At 43.8% G+C, this 24,574-nt stretch overlaps 3 protein-coding genes across 3 annotated transcripts in view; 2 read left to right on the top strand and 1 right to left on the bottom strand.

Annotated features, from left to right (window-relative positions):
- T265_11943 (hypothetical protein) overlaps window positions 1–783 on the bottom strand; it is a gene marked incomplete at both ends in the record, with an annotated part of 13,175 nt that extends 12,392 nt beyond the window's left edge. The window contains one exon of the mRNA XM_009178788.1: window positions 641–783. Coding sequence (XP_009177052.1) covers window positions 641–783 — 143 coding nt within the window. The remainder of the gene's footprint in view (window positions 1–640) is intronic.
- Window positions 1–15,883, top strand: part of T265_11944 (hypothetical protein) — a gene marked incomplete at both ends in the record, with an annotated part of 28,742 nt that extends 12,859 nt beyond the window's left edge. The window contains 4 exons of the mRNA XM_009178787.1: window positions 2,308–2,658; window positions 4,699–5,049; window positions 11,008–11,360; window positions 15,379–15,883. Of these exons, the coding sequence (XP_009177051.1) occupies window positions 2,308–2,658; window positions 4,699–5,049; window positions 11,008–11,360; window positions 15,379–15,670 (1,347 nt within the window). The remainder of the gene's footprint in view (window positions 1–2,307; window positions 2,659–4,698; window positions 5,050–11,007; window positions 11,361–15,378) is intronic.
- A 3,621-nt stretch (window positions 15,884–19,504) lies between these two features.
- Window positions 19,505–20,369, top strand: T265_11942 (hypothetical protein; the record flags this gene model as incomplete). The annotated part of the gene is made up of 2 exons (XM_009178786.1): window positions 19,505–19,716; window positions 20,129–20,369. The coding sequence occupies 2 exons, from the start codon at window positions 19,505–19,507 to the stop codon at window positions 20,367–20,369; spliced, it is 453 nt and encodes a 150-aa protein (XP_009177050.1).
- Window positions 20,370–24,574: the final 4,205 nt, after the last annotated feature.

The raw sequence follows: 24,574 nt of genomic DNA, 5'->3' as shown, positions 1-24,574 counted from the left end.
ATATATATATATATATATATATAATGTTAAGGAGGCGCTTGTTGAAGAGCATTGTTAGGGGTTTCGGAGGACATTCGTCCATAGTTTGAGTGGTAGACGCGACACACGATTCGGCTTGCAAATCTTACTGGATTTCATTTTCCACATCCCCTCTTGCACGTTATTTGTTTATGTAGTGTCACTCTATCATCACTTATGTAGTAACATCCACATGTCCTGCCGTACCGGTGATTTTATGATTGAGGAAGGCTGTGTGTAAGATTTTGACTCTCTGAAACGTAGCAGCTCTTGGAAAGCATTCCGCTTGACCTGGCAATTTTTATTACCAGGCTGTGTATGTTTTTGATTAAGATTGGCTGTTAGGGATTATGATTCGGCGGTTGGTGCATGTTGAAGAGACGACGATGTTGTTTCTGGGTGTCGTATTACATGACAACCTTACCTCTATTACCAATTCCAGCCGTTTTTGAACAGGAGACAAATAGCAATCGTTCATTCTGGTGAATTCATTATAAAAAGTTCCATGAGAACTGATTTTTTGAAGCAATCCTTTACCATTCGATTCTCTGCGATTTCGAAGTTGCTGAATAGAATTTGCATCATTTGGCCAATCTAGTATTTTCTGTCTCTTGTTATTCACAAGAAGGAGGCTTCTGAGTTTTTGGACAACGTCTTTAAGCGATTGAAGTCGTTGCTGTTACGGGAGTTGCTCGAGAAGTAGAGTGCTGAAGCGAGGTCTTCTGACCACGAAGTTGGATATTCCTTGGGTCGTCGAGTGTCCATAATTGCCCTGACTAAAAAAATCCAGTTCGCAAATCTTTACTACGCGAAACGACCAAGTTCTACTTTGTATTTTCGGAGTTTGGTTTTTCCGTTCGACTCAGCTATGCAGCAAAATTCCTTTGAGTCACGAACTGTGATGCTATCTTAATGTCCGGGGATTATCATATTCATCCTCTTAATTAACAATCGTACTTCCTTGTGCATTATACCGGATGTAGTCTGGTTCGATCTTTAATTTTCTTGTTACCATTCATTCATGGATTTCACACGGTTCATCGCTTCTTGGCAATTTTCACCTAAACGCTGGTTTTTATTCAACTAATTAGTTAACTAGTTTTCCTATTCTAATGAAGTTTCCCGGTAGAATGGTTTGTAGCGGAGCCATCATGCTGCGGGGACTTTGAAGGTAGCCTCTGGTCGGTGTTGATTCACTGCAACTTGTCCTGTTGTTCGGTTACTCCAATTAGTAGATGATTTCACCTTTCAGTGGACATTCCGTCACTTATGAATGCTCGACCTGTACGTTTTCTCGTGCAATTACATCCTATTTTTTGCGGCCCCTATCCAAGTTCATTCCCCAAGATTGATGGTTTGTCAATTCGCAACAGCTGTCCCTGTTACGATTTCTTGTGAATCTTCGTGAAAGTAGACGACTCTCTATGGCAGCCCAAAGTCCATTTCCCCGTGTGTTATCTCGGGGTCATTAGAATATTATCTTTAATCGCTCTGTAATACCTGAGGCTAAAAACATGATTCACCACTCTACCTTTTCGGACAACTTTGATCATATGATATTTCTTTACCTAGAGCAAATATGACACTTTGACTTCTGTGCGCCGACTTTGTATTCGAATGACTAAGTGTGGGCAGAATAACCCCTTTATCACCGGTTACAAATGTCGAGAGACCGACGAATAGTGTTTCACTTTTTAGGATTTCCGGTGACAGCACATCCACCCAATCAGCTGATTGTCAGTAGCCAATGTTCTACCACTCCAGTTAGTAAAGTAATTCCTAAATCTGTTCGGTACCTTCCAAATTCACATACTCATCCACACGATGAGGACTGAACTGCTCAAGCCCTTAGCACTGACGATGGGCTGTGTGACACTGTATTTGTCCAGTTTGAATCGGCTCGGTATCAGCTGCAACGCTGAGTACAACCATGATTAGTTTAGAAAAGCCTGCTGCACGAAGCGAGTAGTCAGAATCTGCACCAATCAAAAGGACTTCGTTTGGAAGGATTCAACGTTTATTTCTTCTTATCTTATGAACGAGCATCTGTGGCCTGGCTTTTAGGATCGTGTGTTTTTGGCGGAAATTCTCCTGTTCATCCAACACTCAGTGTACTCTGCATGCCTATCCAAATCTGTTGAGACCAGTGAGTGTTTTATTCGGGGAATTCGGTCTAGTAATTCGTTTTGGGACGAAATATATGCATTTAGCTAGCGATGTTGTTCTTGCATACCTCGCTCGGCGCAGACACCAGATGATCGTCTTCGTATCGTCCTATTCCCTTTCCAGATGCCTGGTGTGAACCTCCCCATTAGTCATGTGGGCTTTTATATGCTTACGCTACTCCTGTGCGCTTTTCTACACGAAGCAGGGCATGCCATGGCTGCTTTGCGTGAACGTGTTCGTTTACATGGATTCGGTGTGTTTTTGTTTGGATTCTACCCCGGTGCTTATGTGGACTTGAATACGGCGGATCTTCAGAGCCTCAAACCACTTGGTCAGTTGCGTGTCTATTGTGCTGGAGTGTGGCACAACGTCATCATTGCCGTACTTAGTGCAGCAGTGTTCTACGCTATACCACTTCTCCTTTCCCCCGGTTACCATATCGGTACCGGTGTTGGGGTCACTTTTTTGCGAGAGGTAAGTACTGATCTTCAACATATCATACACAGTTTTGCCCTATGTTACCCCAAATGTACATCGAATCCAATCGTTCATTATGATGCCTCTTCCGCACACAACTACCCCATCCTTTAGGATGCATGAGGGCACAAATACTCTCACGTTGTCTGAGCGTAGACAGGAGCAACTGAGACGGTGAGATTACATTCGAACCATGAGTCCGGTCAGTAAACGGATACCTAGGCCAAACTCATGTCAAAGTGACCGGACCTAGTCGTGTCTCATGTGTCATGTTTCTTTTGAGTTGCATGGTAGCCCTACACAAAGGGACTGTTTGATTCGGGGACATTTCGCCATTATTGATTTTTCTTATAGGGATGTGATAACCCAGTAGCAAGCGCGCGTGATACAAATAACACTCCTTCAGAAATTTCTAAATTTGTGTGTGAAAACAAGTCTTTGATGTTTGAAACGAGCTAGGTTTTCGAGCACCTATACTTTTTAGCTCAGTCCGAGAAATCAACAAGTTTTAGATGTTTTCTGAAATGTATGCAACTTCTTGTAAATGTGGAACGGGTCCACTGTAGCTAACCAGAAATCTTGTTCCACTTCTGCTGATGTGTCGGCTTTTCAGTTAGCACCGTTGACGATAAACGCCGTAAGAAATGGCTTAGCGGTTAATTGGCGAAGACAACCTCTTCAAGTTAGCAACATCATATGTGCGATGAACTCCTTTGTTTCGACGTTTACGATTACGAGACAGGTTAGAAGCTGCATCGTGGGTCACGTAAATTGCGGTTACTTTTGGTGAAAATTCTCAACGAGTCTGAATTAACAGCAGCGTAGTATGAGCCAGACTAACCTCTTCGGTAGCCCCTTTTTTGACTCGGTCACTCCATGGGTATTTCCCAGACTGAGGCTGTCGTTTAGCCGCGTACGCTCTTGAAAGAGTTCGCACACGTACCCATTCTAGCACTTTTCACGGGCCACATTCTACAGGAGCACTGTATGTTAATTTCATCTCCTGTGTTTTTACACCTGTTTATAATCTCATAAACTATTTCAGTGAATTTCTGTTTTCTAACATTCCATATGAAATAGTTGCCTCCCAAATTTAATTAAATGAACATTCACGTGACTTTCTGAAAATTTGTAGCAGGTAAGGTGTAATCTCTCAACCTAGTTTTCCGTTTCGCCCGTAACTGTATGTAGTTGTCAGCATCCTCGAACTTGCCTGATGACTAGTAGGCAGTTGGGATCCATTTTTCCCCCACTTCCCACATTTTGGCATAGATCTTCGTGACTGCTAGGTTTTCAGATTGCAAACAGAAGGTAGCGTCTAACACACGGATGTTCATGGTGTTCGTGCTTCAATGCGATCAATGAATTGACCCGGGCAGTTTCAGTAACGGAATCCTACTTAGTCCATTCGAACTTCCTCGGTAATAATAATCCCACTGCATATTACCTCACGCACACACCCCTGTAACGGAATCCTACTTAGTCCCATTCGAACTCCTCGGTAATAATAATCCCACTGCATATTACCTCACGCACACACCCCTATGGACTAACATCTGGAAAGGTTAACTGGAATTAGCGTTTTGTTTGCTCGATGATCTCTTTCGGGATGATGGTGAAATCAAACCAGATCAGACAAACGGAACATATTTTTGCGAAAAACACTCGTCTACAAACAAATTTGGTTTGGCGAGATACTCACCCGTAACCCACTTGAATCTGTCGTTTATGATGTTTTGACTAACATGGATAAACAGTTGGTGGGAACTGGAGACTTTGGGGAACTTTGAATGAATCTCTCATTTATGATATTCTCAACTGAATGTGGAGCGCGAAGGCTGCTTCAAGGTTCAACTAAAGTGTTCTAGGTTGTTTTCCATAGAGTTGGTATCGGGGACTTCAGAAAATCTGCCGACCACCCAGTACCTGTTGAACTTTGTGGAGCGCTGACTAACGCTAATGAACCAAATAAAGCACCTGCAAGGCTCCATATCCTATTCCCAAGTCGAATAACATGTTTGATATTTTCCATTTCAGAATTCCGTTGTTACTGGACACCGTGGTCTATCGCTTGGTGATGCGATCACACGGATAAATTCTTGTCCGGTTACCAACCAGTCAGACTGGTATCGTTGTTTGGAGGAAGCCCATACAGACCCATCAGGCTACTGTGTTTCCGGGCACTTTCTAAGGTCACTAGACCCAAATGTTCGAAAGGTACCAAAACTGCACGCGGGTCGGAGAAATTTGGCAGCGGTCGTGTCGAAATCAGCGCATGAACCGGAACAATCAGTAAACGCACACTCTTTAACAGACTGTTGTGCACATCAGTCTGCGTCCACTCATCTGTGCTTCACCTACTCCGTTCCGTCCACATCGGATTCTCGGGTGAGTTCCCATGCTGGTACGAAGACAGATTTCGGACTGCTTATTGTGTTTGATACCGCCGTGCGGTAATCTCGGTTTCAAATGGAAATTTACGGTGAACTCGATCACTGGTCGTTTTTAGTTTACTTGTCTAACGGTATTTTCAAGACACAGTTCTAAATGGATAAATGATCGGGTGATGTATGACCCTAAAACGGGTTTATACCCGTTACTCACGAGATCTCCACCGAGTGCGCTTCTGAATGTAGGCTTAGGTCATGTAAATGCAGTCAGAGACCATTCACTGGGAAGATGCAGGACAAGCACTAACGGAAACCGAGCCGTGTTTGAGACAATTCTGTAACACTTCTATATTTATGCTACCCATAGTTTTCACAAAACCCATATGTCAAAAGAATGTCGTACCTAAGTGGATGGGTCGCGTAATGAAAGTGTTCGCTTCCGGTGATATTCCCTAATGAGCATTTTATCAGGGCCTGGGCAAACCACCCAGGAAAATCTACAAGCTTCCTAATCAAGTACTCTTTATAGCTCTAGAGCAAACAGGTTACTGTATAAGTTGTTCTACTGAGCTTATTGCCCTGGAATGCTTTTAGTCAACTCAATAGATATCCACTTTGACAATCCACACTGTCAGTACTCTTAGTGAATTTACCCCTTCAACTGGTTGTGATTTGGCTCTCAACTCACCATCCTGCTGACATCATCTTTGCTATCTGCCACAACGACTTATGTCACCACATGTATATCATTATCGTGTTGCAGGGGAAACGCTTTCGGGAGACGCCGAAATGTCTTCTGAAGTGTTTGTTCTCTATTGCATTTCATCGCCCAGTGTCTAATGAACGTATCTGTAAGCTTTTCGTCAGAATCTTTGTTTTGGAGGAGCGATTGCTGCAGACACCGTGTATATGTAGGTTTGGCCTGTCACTGTGTGAACACGATAGACTTGTCATTTGGAGCCCTTCTAGTGAGTTGCTCTTGTGCTACCTAACTGGGGCGAAAAAAACACGAAAGAAAATACACTTATATTCAACAAAGCCGCCTTTTCTGACTTCTTTGTAAACCCGTCTAGTTTCCTATTTTACGTGGCACTTTACTTGTCTTGTTGACTTGCCAATGTAATCTCCTAGGTAACAACACGAAGCCGACCCATTCGATCACCGAACCTGAGTCATGTGGTCGTGTATTGAGTGTGTGATCCATTTTGCCGTGCGTATTTCGCTTCATCGTGCTCCGAAAGAACTTGGCTGTTCCGTTTTTAGTTGTGGGTGGTTGCGGATAGTGTGGGTATGTGAAAAATTTGGAAATTTAACTGCGAATACTTGTTGATTTGACTTGCCAATGTAATCTCCTAGGTAACAACACGAAGCCGACCCATTCGATCACCGAACCTGAGTCATGTGGTCGTGTATTGAGTGTGTGATCCATTTTGCCGTGCGTATTTCGCTTCATCGTGCTCCGAAAGAACTTGGCTGTTCCGTTTTTAGTTGTGGGTGGTTGCGGATAGTGTGGGTATGTGAAAAATTTGGAAATTTAACTGCGAATTCTCAATGCTGGGAAACTGGATTTGGTTACAGCACGGGTGTGAGTCAGCTGGTTTGATGGGTGTAGCCACAACACGGTAAAACAAAGGAAGGTCTTGAAGCACCATACCGGATAACTTAGGACCCTGTCGTCATAGCTCAGCTCGTCTTCCGTTGAGGCTCTTCACCTTAACTTCACTGATTTACCTGTGTTGTTCGCACAAACAGTGTGTGTTTTCAAACTTCTACCTTATTCATTCCTCTACCTTGCCGTCTTGAACTGCCCGATAAAATCACTCAGACGTTCGTTATGTGACCAAGGCTTGTTTCACTTCTCTTAGTTGTCTAGAGTGGTTTCAGTTCCCATTCCGAAGTAGAGACTGGTGACTTTCGACGTTTGATAATGTACTCACAACAGATATACAGGTCGTCAACTGTCAAGCGGAACGTCAGGAATAACATGAATAACGGTGTGTAGCTTGGAGATCGGATACAAGTTTCGTACGTTTTCCGCTGTTTGAGTTTTTGGCTCGATATATAATCGTATGGGAATGATTTCATATCTACTAAAACAACCACCTATCTGAAAGTTGATCAATATGGAGCTAAAATCCGGGTGTCATCCTGTTATTTCTATTGAAAAGAAATCTTTCTATCAGTAGAAGTTCCGCCTTTGGCAGAACAAGTTTTTTTCAGCGGCGTGGGATCTTATATGGTTATATTATTGAGATTTTCTACGTTAATCCATTGGAGTTCCGATGTAAATATCACGGTTAAAAAGTCAGGTTCTTTGTCCTAAGCCTTAAACCCATCACTTTTTCACGTGGATTAAGTCCTCGCTGAAATCTGCGATTCGACGCGAAGACAGCGTAACAATCCCTTGGATCCTTTATCAGAGGGCATTAATTACTAATTTTAGTAAGGGTCGTAGCCGACAGCATAGTGCTCCTTCTCATATTGCTCTGTGTGTGCAATAGTCACATGAGATAAACAGTTCTAGACTTTTCAGTCAGTTGGAAAAAGTTTGGAACAGATTGAGAACACGTCGTTTCAGAAGGGCTTGGTAAACAATCGGTAGTATTTAACTGGACAACGTTTCGCTTTTGACACAAAAACGTTATCAAGCTAAGTGGGCAGGTCACCAAATTGGCCAGGGTGGAAGGCAGACGGAGAACCAGTCGGTACGACCTCTTCAGATTGGCATACGAGACTAATAATGAATGTCAGTTAAAAGGTCTTGTCTGTTAGTGCGGTCGCCAAAATTTTACGGTTGATAGGTTGGGGAAATTTTTCGACTTTTTTGAAATCGGGCTTGGTTCCATAATCTTCCGGTTCAAGGTTCTTCACTTGATGATTCACCTTGTGTGCCGATGGTCTGTGTGGGTTTGAAAGTGCTGCGACAATTTATGCGCGGTGGTGGAGTGGGAAAGGCGGTTGACTTCCTAGACTATTTTTCACAAGTAATAAACGATCAAAAAGTGTGTCCTGATCCCTTCATTTTAATGGATATATTGTCCTGTATTGAAGTTGTCATTCTGTTGAACGTTGCTTTAATCGGCTAACGTAACGACATCCAAACACCTGTCCACGTTATTATTACATTGTCATGGTAGTGGTTCTCATTCTCCTCGCATATCAATGGCTCATGTAGTTACCGTTGACTGTATGAGTGTTCGGCTGACACTTCCATAAGCCCCCTCAGACCTTATGTGCTGGGGTCTGAACGGACCGCGAGGAAGCCCAACCCTTTAGTTTTTGCCATGCAAACTCACCGCTGCATATTCACAAAAATACTTGTCTTCCTCGACAAAAACCTTGGAGCTTCGTGGCCGAATGCAACGGTGAAGAGCGACAAGATAGCAAACACCTTCGCTGTAACTCGTTGTCAAATACGGCATCAGATCCCTGCTTCTCTAAACTTTGTAATAATACGTCTAGGTTATTTGATGAGTGTTCCCCGTTTTTCATGTCGTTGAATTTTAGTGTCGAAGACGTAGATGTCCACTGGGGGTCCCAGTCAATGATCTTTGTCAGGCATCTGCAAATACTTCGGAGCCAGAGAGGGGAGAAGGAGCATTCTCGTGGTGTTTTATGAGGGCCTGTAGTAGATCTTGCTTCAGATTGAAGACATTTTGAAAGATGGGACAAGAGACGCTCCTCTAGTATCCTCGGGGACGTCCTATTAGGATACTAAGGCGTATGAGCCCATATAGCAGATCGCCTTCATGAAATTGGACACCACGTGGCAGGACTTCGTAGGACTGCTCTGTGAATCTCGTAAAAACCACTGCTGCCTCGTGGTCAGGCTTTGATTGAGTGCGTCAGTCACTCTGCTTAGCTTTAGTATCCCTGAAAAACTGTCTCACGTCTCATAGGCTGTCTTTTGGTGTCGTCAGCCCTAATTGCTGTATCCAACGGGCTGGGCAAACGGTAACAAGCTGTTGCTATCGTATACCGTATTCCTTCAACATTATCATATCTTATTTAATAATCACGCTATTGTTACTGAGACTCTCATTGGTAAGTTTGCTTTTATTCAGTTGTTGAATTCAGTCGGTTTTAGCATGCCATGTTGTACACAGCCTTCGTGTATGGAAGGCCTCTAAGCAAAATTGGGAAATAGATTGATGGAATGGTGAACTCGCTTATCTAATAGCCTAAGTGCACTGTTGGTGAGTGTAACAATAAGATAATTGATGACCTAAAAACACCAGCAGATACAAATAGGGAATTTATCCATTACGAGGGATGGTTTCGCTTCCCTCGGCAAACAAACCGGAGAAGCGAAAATTTCTTCGCCTCGAAGAGTCCGCTCAAACTTTGAGAGGGTTAACTTTGCTTACTTTCTCAGAATGTATCCATATTTATGCGAATTTATTACCGATGTGACTTGGTGATCACCGTCAGGTGAGTTGGTCATGATCACCCGTTCGTTTGGGTGAACTTTCCACCACTATCCCACACAAACGAAACTGTACAGAGACTGCTCCCTTGGGCGGCTCAGTTCCTTTCTTCCGAGCTGGCCCCTGTCCAAGAATCGCTGTTCGAGCTGGCTTTTCATTCACGTTTTTGCTACGGCAAACTGGCCTGCGAGATCGGGTCGATCGCTTCTGTATTTTTACCTCCTCATTCCTTCAGCAAAACATGCAACGTTAGTCGCCATACCCCACATTTGTCGTGCCTTCACTCGACAGTGGGTTTTTGCTGCACAGGCTACACTTCGGTTTGTGTATGGGGTCTGAGCTTTGGAGTATTCCTCTAACCTCAGCATTCTGTGATTGAATGTGACGAACATTTTCTTTGATATTAAGGGAACCCTTTTATCCGCTCCCTTTATTCAACCTGTTCGAGTGAGTTTTCCTACCTGTCATTGTTTGTAGCTAAGCCGTTCTGAAGAGTCAGCACTCTGAGGGAAGTTGTGTTGTCACCAGCTTACAGAATATTGTTAAGATGCCCATTTAAAGAACTCAACCAGTTTTACCACCGCAACTTCATCTATTGACGAAAATTTGTAGCGTCGTTTGAGCATCGTTTGTTTAGGAGCTGAACCAAGCGATGTTGCTAACTTTGTCAAAGTTCTCACAAGCGGTTGTTTAAACGGGATTCAATGACATTCAAGGTTTTCCTGTCTACCAAACAATAATTCTAGGCGACGTCGCCTCATTCTTCCGACTTACCAAAACAGCCCGACGACCTTTGAAGTTGCTATGCGAGGTCTAATAACGATGCTGGTCTTTCACAGCTGATCCAAATTGTTGCAACTATAGGCGATTCTTGATACACACATCCATTCTTTTGTGAACTTTCCCATCACCTTGCAGGGTTATCTAATAGGAGCAGAATGTACGATTTATGTATCAATTGTCTTAGAAGGTATTTGAGTCCCTCGCCTTCGAAATATTTTTATTCCAAGCATTCCTTTTTTAGTCACAATGTATTCCTTGCGTGTCATTAACAAATGTCCTGGTATGAAACTTCTAGAATTGACCATTCAGTCTCAACTCGCTATATCCAGCAAGCGAATGGAGATGTATTTAGTTGTGGAAAAGATTTCATATGCGGTTGTATGAAGTCCGGTGAGGGCATCCGACAATGCCACGAATAAAGTGGCATCAAGGCTGTCATCACTATCATCATCGACAGCATGACATCAGTGTTCAACACGATGCTTCACTGCTGTGTTATGCCGTTCATCGGTTCTCGATGAGAAGGTGGTATTATGGATGGTTTGTTTGATTCGGTGTGCCGCAAGCATTTTAGGCGGTGATTTGCCTAGTATCGTTTGGAGGTGTCGATGGCTTGTACTCTGATACTGTCTTATACGACAAAATAAACTCATCGTAATTATTGATGGCTTTTTTTCGAGATGAATGGCTCCAGTTTCCGAAGATCCATCCATTAGATCTTTCCTTGTTTTTTTTTTTAATTTTAGACAAAACGATACGCATGTCTACCTGCCCGTACGGTTACCGAGCAAGCAGCGTGCCGTACTACTTCTGATTGTGGATCACACACCCTCATACGGACTGCAGATGACACGGATGGTGCTCAAGGCCCAGTACACTCGTCCGTCCTCGAGCGTCCAATGATGTGTGTGGTGCCTAGTCCACCAGACAATCAGACGCGTCTGGTGCGTTTGGTGCATAACCGCAAGGACGCCCCCGCCATCTTGTTTCTTGGCCCTCTAGAAGACCTACTTGCCTCTGTGGGCGTGTCAGACTATGTGTCTCGCTGGCCGGGCATTTTTCCACCCAATTTTCCAGCCGTTCTGGGACTATTTTGCACGTGAGTATACCTATAGGTTGGTGTATCATTGCGACGTCTAATAATCCCAAGGAAACTCAAATATCAATGGACAGCCGACACCATGCTAACCGTGGGGTCTTCGCATTTATTGAGCCTAAATTAGAGAGCGTCCCGAAAATTCTGATTTCCCACTAATCTGGTCACAAAGTTTTCCTGTGGATAAGGCAAATAAGTAACACTCAGCACTTTTAGCTTATGCCCATTTTTTCTCAAAGAAAGTTGAGGGTTTTGGCAAATGGGAAACTGTTGTCTGAGAGGAATCTACATCTTCGAATACATGACTTCCAGATGAAATGTCGAATGAAAAGCAGAAAATTATGAAAGCACGTGCACGAATTTTCGATCGGCGTGCTCTTCGATCCAAGATATTTTATTGCAGTGGTTGCGGAGCACACGGCAACTTAGAAGTCTCCGGGTGCTTTCTGCTTCCTGGATGTTCTTTTTTGATGTGACTGCTGTAGATGGGGCTAATACACGAGTCTCCATGGGCGGAACTGCATTCACCAGTGTCAACTACCTTTGGCGCCAGAAAGACATTGCCTGATCTCGTCCGGCAATATTGTTGTACACATGTCATTTATTCTGTTGGGAACCCAAAAAAACCACGTCTTTCACCGTCGATGTGTCAAGACCACGACTGATATGGACTAGTGAATACTAGTAAGTTGGCAATGCGGTTATTAGGAACGCACTTTTATCAAAGCAGTAAGCATACTCGTTGTGGTCTCCAACCAGAATTGCAAGTTTTGCGGCCAAATGGTGCGCTAAGTCGTGTGTAACGCTTTCTAAACTATCATATAGCTAGAATAGTGTCAGCCGGCACTGATTCTGACTGGGTAAAGGTAATGAAGGTCATTACAGGGAATCGGGTTTTTAACAGGTGTCTCAGCTGCAGTCCACCTGAGTTTCTACCTGGTAATATTCTCCAGCTACACATGTTGCATCGTGTCCATCTCATGTTTCAGTTAAAGCGAACTTAGGATTGGTATTGAAGCATACCTGGACACCACAACTATCGCTTCCACAGAAACAGAAGGCACCTTTTGTGCAACACCACTAGTTGGAGAATATTAAAAATTAGGGATTCAGATTAATATCAAATGAGTCTCCTGGAAATATCAAATTGGTTCGCAGATGAATGTTTATCGCAACAAAACGGTGTACAAGTAGGAGACAAAGTTAATCTAGATTCGTAGACTAGGCCTACTTGAAGGGAGGTAGAACCCGCACGCGAAACGCAGGACTATTTGATGCGCTTTACCGTCATTAGTATTGAGGCTCGGAAAGTGCCAACAACTATCCTAAATAAAATAAAAACACTATGATCATGTTGTGGAATGTAGGTAACTCGGGTGCGCTGTTTGGTTGTTGGTCTTTTGGGGCTCGGCGAGCAGACCAACAAGCAAACACTATGATCAGTTAGGCTTTTTCGTGCACTATCTTATGCACCTGTTTTGTAGGGATGTTGCAGGCATTTTTGATACCGTTGATAGGGCTTTGCCGTATCATGTACGCTTCGGTCGGCTCGAGTTCGTCCAACTAGTAGTGAGCGTCCCATAATTCGATTGCACTTCTTACCTCTGTCAGCCCTATTGAAGCTTGAACGACCTGGTAGTATCTAGGTCTGTGTATCTCCGTAGACCGATAGAGCAGCTGTGTATCGACTCGATTTCAGAGCTGCGTGTATCAGCTGTGTATCGACTCGATTTCAGAGCTGAGCGATGTGTTTCAATGTGTTTGGTATATCGACCTTACCATCTAATGAGATCAAGATATGCTAAGTAGTCAAAATCGGACCAAGAATGCAAGTGACTTCAGTGTGGTCTATATATTATACCAACTTGTAATAACGGTATTTTCTCAGCTTAGTTCTTGGTGTGAACCTCCCGAGCTAGCGCTTACGTCAAAACATCCATCAAAGTTGCATGTGTATTAGCGCCCAAAAACCAGATCAAATACACATATACAGCGCGTCGTTAATGAGTATATGTGGTGACAACATTCTGGAAATTCCGGCACGTTCTCCATGCGTCATTGGCAACTGGCATTCGGCAGATACTGAATCATGTTGGTTGTTGGTGTCGACCAATCAGGGGTGCTGCACCGGCAAGCAGCCCAGTCTTTTGACCAATGGCGTCTGTGGTAGACCTCTCGGCTGTAGCAGCTTCAAAGTGCGAGCGGTAAAGCGATTTCGGTGCGGGATTCTGCCTAACACAATTGGATGATCAAGCGCAGTTTACAAGATAGGTCTAGGACTGACACTAGAGAGCTTCTGCAATCAATTTTGACGTATCCATCTGACTGGATTTAAAGTACTTCATCACTTTTTCTCAGATGTCCGCGGTCCAAACACGGACACATCTGCCAAGGCGGAGAGGCGCACATGTGCATACAGTGAGTAGTGTTGATGCGAATAAACTTCATGGAATTGGACCGCAACACCAACTGGCGATATGTCTCAAAAATTACCATGGAGCCATGTATTGCCCGATAAGGAATTTTAATCTATTTCACGAAATTCAGTCGCAGTTTCCCAGCATTAAAATATTCCTTAATTTTCTTTGTGAGCACTAAGCACCTGCATTTTTGAATCAGATTTTGCAATTTGTTGGCTCGTTTTCACATAGTGAGATATGAGTGAAGGGGGGATAGAGGCAAACATGTACTCTAGTTTTTACTTGACTTATACTGTACTGCATCACTTCTGTCAGATTTTGCGGAGATTTTCGTGATACAATCAAGTCCTAATCACGGACCAAAGAGCTATCAAATGAAACTGCTTTACTGACCAGAGCCTGCACTTTCATTACTTCGTCTAAATCTTTTGGTATTTACGTAGCATATGTCGATTTTGGTATCTGTTCCCTTCTGCGGAATCAGCACAGTGCGCGCCCTGACGCTGACCGTAGTAAACACACTGCTACAGAATCGAGGTAGATCTCGATTGTAGTACGGAACTCGCTTTCTGACCCCAGGAAACGCATGTGCGGTTTTGTTGCACGAGATCCGTTATCAGGTTATTAATTGTTTTCGCATTGACATGATGTTGAAGCAAAAAATGTCGAAAACCGTCAGAAATATGCGCATACTACATACCTAGTTGAAATTGATTCCAAAGTGAGGCTTCCAGTGTGTGGCATTGGTATAATTACTGCATTCTGATATGTTTGTCAGCATCATGCCCTCCATAAGTGAAAAGAATTTTCTTTTCTCAGGGATGTCGATTTTCAGAACACGTGAGTATAACAGCTGTTACAGTAGTCCTACTGTTAATGTGTGGACCACACACTCCTTTGTTAGTTTGATGGAAATGGGCTATAGTTATCCTTCTAGACCCACAACAATGATTTAATATTCATCCAAACAACTATGGGGCCGATAGATAGAACAGCTTGGAAGCAACTGAGGAGCAGAGTCCTGAAGCATCTCAGGAAAGATAACAAACCGAAGCAAAGAGCTCCATTCATATGCACATTGGCGTTGCCGCAAGACAGGCAACCTAGGGGAAGCTTAGTAAGCATAACGTAATTCCCGCAGCTTTGTAACCACGGTACTCAACTGGCTGGGGGATCCGGATTCGAATCGTTTGGCTCAATGTTAAACTAGCAACTGATGTTTAGGCAGGCTGATGGAATGCATCTTCGCGTTCCTGTTCCCATCCCTCGGATCTAAGTTGGTTTCAAGGGTTCGCACACAACGGCGCATTCGGCCCTGTGCAAAAAACGCGGTGTTCCAGTTATTCGCAGAAGTTCAGTGCTTCAACCACTGTTGACTGCCATGCCCAACTTCGACGTGTCATTTATTTATTGCCCACGTAGCTCGTGTACAGTTTCATCAAATATTCGTATATGTTTCATGCACGCATTGTTTGTTCCATGCTACTAATAGTATCTGATTTCCGAAACCCCCCTCATCCAATCAGGTACCTTTAAATTTTGTATATATATATTCGCTGTTGCTTTTGCGTCTAATCCGTGGTTTTTAACCTCTCTCTCAGCTACCTATTCTCACTATCCGGTGCACTGGTCATCTTGAATGTGGTGCCGTGCTATGCGCTCGACGGGCAGTGGATTCTCAAAGCCCTCATAGAACTGTGCTTTTCTCGTTTGCTTCCCTGTAAGCACAAACGTCATTTTATTTTCCGTATTCTTCTTTTCGTCGGCACAATGCTTCTTTGTAGCAACGTGGTCTTGGCATTTTGGTACTTTTTCCTCGACGCCAACCTTGGATCAGTACGATCCCTCGTCCCATCGGAACCAGCGCCCGTCGATGTAAGAGACGTCACCTGAACATACCTCTCTTGTCACATGTTCCCCTGAAGTTCACCGGCTGCCTCCATAAGCCATCGTCTCGTTGTTTTGTCAATTCCGAACTAGAGCAGCTCTGAATTTCCCTTACCCCCATCCCTTTGCTGTGATCTCCGATTATTTTGGACTTCTTCTCTACGAAAATGTTTCACAAGTCATACGACTGCGTTTGGTTTTTCTGTGCTACTATTCATGTGTGTGTATAAATGTATGGGAAAGTTCTTGGAAATACCTATTGTTCGTCTTTCGTTGCTTAAAGGACGCCGTTTATATGGTCATTTTTAGTACCTCTCTGGGTAAGATTGCGTGGGTCAGCCTCCGGTCAGTTATTTATACTCTCTGTTTCTGTTGGCCTGATGTACGAAGTAGGCCACATTCTTTTCACCGGCGCTTATTTTATAGTAACCCGGGTAATATAGTTGGCTCTAGAGTAGTTTATGTTGATTCTAGGGTGCAGTTGGAATGTCACTGGTTTAAAAGCAGTCTAGATTTCATTCAAAGCCCAGTGGTTCGAGCCCGTCCTCAGCATCTCGACCGTTCCTGTCCAGACTTGGATAACTTGGAAATATCTCAAACCTCCTGCTTCGTTCAGGTGGCGTAGCAGCGTGACACCTGACAACTGAAGAAAAGCTTCAGTTCACCTTATCTATCAAGCGTTTTTTCACCGGAAGGGTGTTACAACTGAAGAAAAGCTTCATTTCACCTTATCTATCAAGCGTTTTTTCACCCACGAATGCTGGTTGCATGACCGGTAAAAGAATCCGCTTTTGGTTGCATTAGTTCAGTGAAATACGAAGTGAACGGCCTGTCCTCTATGATTACGATTCTTAAGCTTAGGTAGAATCTATCCAATTGGAGGATTTGGGGAGTGAACAGCCAGGACGCTCCCATAAATGTATCCCGAATATTTACTCGTTGAAAAATCCCTCCCTCGCGGAACTTCACCTCGAAACATTTTCACAATCTAGTCTTTGCTCTACTGTGAACAATCATCAAACTTTTCATGGATTTTCTAGTGCTGTGCATCGGCTAGTGGTGACGCAGAAGTGCATCAATGGAGCTGAACTTACGGAGCGGGTAAAAGGCATCTGCGAAAAGCAGATTTTACCCCACTGGACATGACAACCGGTAAAACCAACCACTAGGCTAGTTGGGATACTGCACTTGATCTCAGGGATGTAACTGTGCGCATACAGATGAACAGTAGAAATTCAGGTATAATTACAGTTCTATCCTCGGCGAGGACCAACTAAGCCATTTGTTCACTTACTGTAAGTTTTTCTTAGTAACGCTCCACACCAGCTGGAGGTTACTGCTTAGAGGCTCGTTATTAACGAGATCTAATTCACTGCTGCATCTACAGATCCAGTTTCCTTTACCATCATTACGTAATACAGGCATGGTTTTTCTAAGGGTCGTTATGCATGTATCCCGACCCAAATTCCATACCAGTCTCAGCCCAATCCACCCGACAGACATACTGTTGCGCACGTGGCGCAAATTGGTTCCAGGAGTTTTTGGAGCATCACCATTTGAGTCCGCCTAAGAGTTCGCTTTCCGCGTGCTGTTATCCATAACCCTTTGTGCTCTGATACCATTAAACTTCGTTCACGCGCTGACGAATCAATAGAGAGTCCGTTCTCTAAGCGAAGCCAAACGATGCCAAAGAATCGGGAAGCACTGTGCAGCTTTTTTATCCTGATTGAGGATCATCAGCCCTTTTGCATATGACGAAACTCCAGGGAGTCTGGAACTTGTAACTATTCTGTCAAAAGCGGCTGATCAGCACTGTGATTCACCCCGACTTACTCTGGCTTGAAGACATTCATTTGAATTGACATCACTCTTCGTCACAGTCTTCTTCCTGGATATCGGATAAATATTTAGACACCTTTTTAAAGCGTTTTACCAAAAATCCTCATGGTCTGACTTGCCACCCTCTCTTATTCGTACCGCATTCCATTGATTGATATCCTTATTCGACGACACCTAAGTTAGGTTCTTGCGTGCCGCTGAAAGTGAATACTTTCTATACAGGACGATTTCTAAATCAACTACTCAACATGACAAACAGGCAGTAATTATAGATCGTTCGTATCAGGAATTTTCCCATACTCTTCTTTCCAGCGTGGAATCGCCATCTGGGGAATGGGAAATTGCCACCACCACGGTTCCAGGGTGTTTATTCTTGGAAAATTTCCTGCCTTCGGAAAAGAATGTTTTCTTCTCGAGAAGTGTTTTTCCGACCCTTCACTACTGTCACCGTTTTAGTCATTTTTGTGAGCTACGCGAGTGTACAATTCAGTTGATCGATGATGTGTCGCGTCCCTAGTACTAGATAGCAAACGCTGTTTTCGAGAATGAAAAGACATACCCGTGTTATTTTGTGGAACTCTCCCAGACTATTTCATGTGTGCACCTGAAATGTTGATTTTGAACTGGTCAAAGTGAATGCATGAAGAACGTTGATCAATAAGCACACATGATTTTCCTGGGCTCCACCTTCTTGACGTAGTTCATACTGTTGACAAGTGAATGATCGTTCACTGCTGAATATCAAGTGGTAGCACAAGGTCAGCTGTCGATGAAGAGTTGTCGTCTACTCTTTTGAAAAGTGCATCTGTAATTTACGTTACATTATGTAAATTAGTCTTCCTCTCAGTGACTGATAAGTAGTGAAGGGTAATCTGCACCTTGTGTGTATCCATGCTGTCATCTTTAGTCACGAGACGTTTTTGACGGATGGTCAGAGAACACCCCAAAGTTTGCACTCAAGTTTTGATCTCCCCATCAAGACAGCAGGCTAACCAGTTTGAGGAACATAATGCTTGTGTACCGCTCATGCAGCGACAGCTGCCTACTGCTCACTGATTCGTACCGCTTGGATCAGGAGTCAAAAACCAGATGCCCCACATGTTTTCTCTCTAGCGTTTGGTCTGCTTCTGTTAAGGCTGCAGTGTTTTCCGAATTAATGTTTTGGATTCCTTCTTCCTCGTCTCCCAGATTGAAGTTTACAGCAGAACAGCCCGCAAAGGTAAATTGACTTCAATGAAATGGAAAAGCAGTTTGGAAAATTCATGCAGTGTACCATGTTCAGAGTGAGTCCGATGGTGGAGTTTCGAACGCCTGGTGGATTCGTTTCCACCAGTTGGCGTTGAGCAGACGCCGAAATATGACCTGCTTGTGGTTACATATTTTGACATACCAGACCCCGCCTTGATGCCGGATCAAGCTCTATTGGATTGGCTTATTGCCATTAGGGCACCTAACTCTGACCGATAAGCAGAAGTGTCCAAGGCTACTCATCCGTACATACCTGATATGTTCGCCGCTCCACAGAGCGGACCCAGCTTGCGCAATCACATTCTCCTGCTGGCATCCAACTGAAATTGGGGGTTAAAGCCCGTAGAGCTACGCAGACTTCTGTTGCCCAACAAAACTTATCCTGGTAGTTCAGGGACACGTTTTGCCAAAATGATTTTCTGATGGTAAGCTGTTTTTGTCGAATTTGTTATCTATTGTATCAACCTGACATTCAAATCAGTTGGCGGATTCGAATTACCTGATTTTTAGGGAAAATGATGTATGATAGTCACTCGACAAGTTGAGCATGTCGCAGTAGTTCTGGTGGTGCCTCCAAATCCTGAGTTCTTGTATGTTAGTTGGTGTACCCAGAGTCATTGAGAATTATTTATGGATTTGAATGTCTTTGTGTCAGCCTGTAATCAACATGCTTGTTGAAATGTGTTCTCGTTGGATCACTGAGCCAGGTATCTTAATCGTAGGGAACACTGATTGTCGTTCTGCTGAGACCTGATGAAAATACATCTTTTTGGTCACTCCCGTATTATGCTTAACTTACGAACTCTCGAGCGAACGTGCACAGCATTTGAACTCGGTGACATACAAAAACTTATTGATTCTGAATGCTTTTCCAAGGTGAAAATAAATCATACGTATCTCCGAATTCCACCCCACACCACTTCGTCCGGTCTGAATACGATGTACACCACATTTGGATTTCACAAGTACAACCTTGAGCCCTCTAGGCCATTTTGAACGAGTCATGAATAAATCGTCCAGATCTCGTGAAGTATTGAGGCATACTAATATACTATTTTCGTTTAGGATGGTGCAAGAGAAGAATATGCCTGAGGGTCATTCGACTTTTTTCGTCGGTTTCTTAGTGCAACTCTTGCTACTAATCCTAGGAGGCATTCTTTTTTATACCAGACTCAGAGTATTGTAGATGCCAACAATCCTGGCCGTTTTGCCCCATTTCCTAAGGATATTCATGAGTTTCCCTTGGCACTGAGTGTTATTCACTCTCACAATTTCTTCGAGCTATTCTCCGTAAATTCCACCTGGTTTCATGAAATGTCCTGAAGACTGCTACAGAAATTCCTCATATTTATTTTGAAAACATGTGCTGTTCTGTAGCTCTTATCACCCAAATTATATTTCATACCCAGCGCTGATATTTCTTCGACGGGCATTGGTGCGCTACAGGATAACCGGTCGGTGGTATGTGTTTCTCTTGGACTTCCGGGAGCATTCTCAAAACTCAGTTTGGAGGCCCTGGTGGTTTAATGATTTATCGAATGACTACACAGATATCTTGATGCTAAGTTTACCGTTTACACAGAGCGAGGAACAACTAAGCTTCAACTACGATCCTTAAGATTCTCTAGCGTCATACTCTGCCGCCATGGTCCAACGCTGGTGAATTTCTTTATTTGTGACAGTCAACATCAAGTTTCTTGGCAAATCAGGCCCATCAAGCGTATAGCTCGTCATTCCTTTGTATATTTTAAGCCTGGAAACGGTAAAACGTTCTGAAATAATGCGCGGTATTAGCCGCAGTTTCAACCCTGTGCTGAGCGCCATCAAGAAAGATTGGAGTGTGAGCACTAGCCGCGTTTCACACACCACTTGAATCAACTCGATACTTTCTCCATCTCTCTACGTGTAATACATTGTTTAACGAAATAATGTGATTCCTTCCATGCGGTAGGATGCTATAAGATGTATGCTTGAAGTAGGAAAAATGAAGTCACTACCCAGGCTCACTTTCTGGTGGCCTAGAATTGATTCTGGAAATTTTCGGTGTTGACGTAGCTGCCATTAAAGTGGTTTCCCTGGGCCGTTTTGTTGGGAGCTAAGCAAAGAGTTGGTATTCAGTTTATGAGCCTATTCTCAAAACATCAGTATGCAGTAGTAGTTATTGTTTCCTTGAACTTTTGATTGAATTGAGTGGCTTTGGTGTGTGTGATTGTCCCTGAGCTCTGACCATTTCTCGTTTTCATTTGTCACCACGATATCTCCTTAATATATACTCGTCGACCTTAATAATTACTTCTTTATACGGTCCTACAGTTTCACTTTCTTTAATGGACTGTTTGTCTAGTGTCTATTTTATCGACGCTAAGTATTCTTCCATTTTTCGCCCATTTGCAAACAAGTAGGGTTGGATATTTATGCTCATTTCCATTCACTCCGCCATCTTTAGCACCATATCTGACTTCGCTCATCAGTTGTCTTATGACCTTTGTATCGAGTGGAACACTGAGTATGCTTTAAGTCGAGGATAGTTGCACGGCAAAATTTATATCTTCTGAAAGCACATGACCCAAGATGTTCTTCACATAGCGCATAATGGCAGGATTCTCTGTCTGTGCATTTGAGATGATTTTTAGCCTCGAAGGATTACCAGTAGTTATCCTGGCTGAAAACGGATTATACTTCATTGATAAATCACTTGATGTCTCGTTCAGTCGTATTGAATGCAAAACATATACGGCTGTTCGACATGGCTAATGGACAGTCGACGAATTTTGAAAACCCTGAAACGTGCTAGTTCCTCTTGCAGGTTTTGATAGTTTTGTTTTTCATCAAATGAATGCTTCTCGCCAAACAACTAGTAATACCCTGTATGATAATCTTGAGAACCTTGCGCTCCACTTTTCGGTGTCTGATTCCCGCACTAGTAACCGGTTATCAAGGCACCTATCTAAATCTATCGACTGGCATAGTACACAAAGCTACTGGCCAGTTCATGGTACGCACAGTGAAATTGAGCGATTTGTCGCTTCACATGTGTTCAATTGTTGAGGTACATTTTTAGGACACCTGGTCAGTCGGTTCCAAACTCCGTTGCATCCACTGATTGTAATGTTGCTTTTGTAAATACTGTCAGTGAAACGCCGCGCGCAGGTACAATAAGAATGTGTGAGTGCAAACAAAATTCCGAAAGGGGCACAGAAAACCCAATGATATTCAACCTGTGTAGAATAGGGCGATTGTTCATAAGGGAACCTGGAAGATTATATCTGCATGTCTACACTTTGGATTAGTCCCACGGTATTCCATACGCTCGTTCACTCTAAATTCTGACTTGACTCAGGAATAGTTGTATACTCATAATTCCTATAGGATATTAAAGATTGTTCGCGAATGGCAGGGTGCCCCAACTGGGAAATGTAGTCCTCAGGTTTTGATCTTTCATGGATTCCGCATAAACCGTGCAATCGTGCAGCGAATAAGGTTTGATAGCTTGCATGAAGAGCCTCTTTTTAAAGCATTTGATGTGTTCGGAATAACTGGGAGTAGGCTGCCGTTCACGATGGAGTGACAGTAGACGCACATGGTTACCGCTGAAATCGTTTCAGGAAACCACTAACATTTGGGTGGTTGGTCATCCATCAAACCCCATCCATACTAAACATCCCGCTCGGACAATGGATGAAGAAGGATACTATCCGTGAGCCGCGAGCGTCGACGTGGGGCCAAGACAGACATGGTGCGATACTGAGTACTCAACGAACGCCTGGACTACGGTGTAGGATGAGATCCCTCAGTGGACGGATGTCCATGCTCCTAGGTATGACCAAGCAGGGTGGAATTAGGTCTAGTCGTTGGCCACTTTAGAAGTACGAAGGTTGAGTGTGGGTAAGCTATGTACGATAGGGAAAATTATGAAAACAAGTTTCTCTTGAAATGTACCTGAATGCTGGTTTGTAAACAAGTCTTTCTCTTCGACTTATACACTCATCTGCTACTAATTCGGTTTTGAAGGTAGACCCACTTGGTGTTCCCAATCAACTGGATTTTCTGCACTAGGCCGCATCACGTTCCAGTTGATAAGATATTCGAGATGTTTCAATATGGTGCACAGAGATAAATCACTGCTCATAAGGTTGTCGTCGAAAAGTTTTTCTCACGAAGGTCAGCTTCCTGAAAGCAACCGAAAAGTTTTTCGAAGGTCAGCTTCCTGAAAGCAACCACTGAATTCCCGGAATCTACGGAGACTCTCAGCTCCCCTGGGTATTGACCAGACAGACAACGCCCCCTCAATATGCAGCGCGTCACAGCCTTGCATCAAACCCATGCAGCGCGAGTCAGCGTTGATCAAGAACAGACAACGCCTCCTCAATATGCAGCACGTCACTGCCTCGTACTAAAGCCAGACCGGGTGTGTCAGCATTGAACCAAGTTCAGACAGTGTCCTTCCAATAAAAAGTTTGAGGCCGTTGTGCTTTTCGCACTCGCACACCCTCCCAACCACTTTGTTGGAATATAGCTATTGTGATCCCTTCCGTGAGTCTTTTCTCTCCGACAGTAGGCACTGGAGCGGGTCAGCAACAGATACCTCAGATTGGCGAATCAGCAGATATAACAGACTGGCGACGCCCGAACCCACAGCATCATGACAATAACTGCTGAAGCGCTGAAAGAAATTCTGCTGCAACAGCAAAACCAGTTTGAAGCGGCGCAATTACGTTTGGTGGAAACATTGACGCAGCAACTGAAAATTCAACCACCAAATTCCGCTCCAGGTACAAATTCAGTCGACTCGATCGCCAACAGCATCACGGAGTTCCATTATGACCCTGATGCCAGCCTAACCATCGATTCGTTGTTCAGACGTTACGAAGATGTCTTCCAAGTCGAACTGAAGCACAAAGATGAGGCCTGGAGAGTACGCTTATTGCTCAGAAAGCTTGGCACAACGGAACACACGGTATTCCAACTTCATCCTGCCTAAGAACACTCGAGATCTCAGTTTTGACAAAACCGTGCAACAACTCTCAATGATTTTCGGTGAGCGTTCGTCCTTGTTTAATATTCGCTACCAATGTATGAAACTGGCGAAAACGGAGTCTGAGGACTATACCACTTATGCCGGTAGAGTCAACCTTGAATGCGAACAATTCAAGTTATCTACCATGACGGAAGACCAGTTCAAATGTCTTATTTTCATTTGTGGTCTTCAATTGCACTCAGAAAGTGATATCTTGGCGAGACTATTGAGCAAGATTGAACAAACTCCCGAGATAACACTGCAGTCAATTACCCATGAGTGCCATTTCCTTTTAAATTGTAAGCACGACAAGGCCATGCTGGAGAAGCCTTTATCCAATCCTGCAATCAACATGGCCAGGACGACATCGAAGCAACCTCCCGTGGTGACAAATTCGAGAGGAGCAAAACCTCCTTCAGCATGCTGGCAATGCGGCGAATGGCATTTTGTGCGATTGTGTCCGTACAAAAAGCACAAATGTTCAGTGTACAATCGACATGGACACAAGGAAAGCCAGTGCCGGACGCGGAAAGCTAGCCAAAGACGCAATCAACCCCGGAGGTCACGAAGCAAACGAAGCCAATCAGGTCCGGAAGTCCGTGCTGTGGTGTTAGAGACCATGGATCAACTACCCGTGACTTTTGATGCGGTGCGAGATGCCACCAAAAATGACAGCATATTACAAAAGGCAATGGAGTACCACCAATCAAGCTGGCCAACAACCAGTCCACCAGGGGAACTCCGGAAACTTTTTCAGCGACGGAGTTCATTATCTGTTGTCAATGGCTGTCTTCTCTTTGGTGACC

The sequence above is a fragment of the Opisthorchis viverrini genome (assembly GCF_000715545.1).
Source record: "Opisthorchis viverrini unplaced genomic scaffold opera_v5_657, whole genome shotgun sequence".
NCBI classification, from domain to species: domain Eukaryota; kingdom Metazoa; phylum Platyhelminthes; class Trematoda; order Opisthorchiida; family Opisthorchiidae; genus Opisthorchis; species Opisthorchis viverrini.
This window is presented reverse-complemented; position numbering and strand designations above follow the sequence as displayed.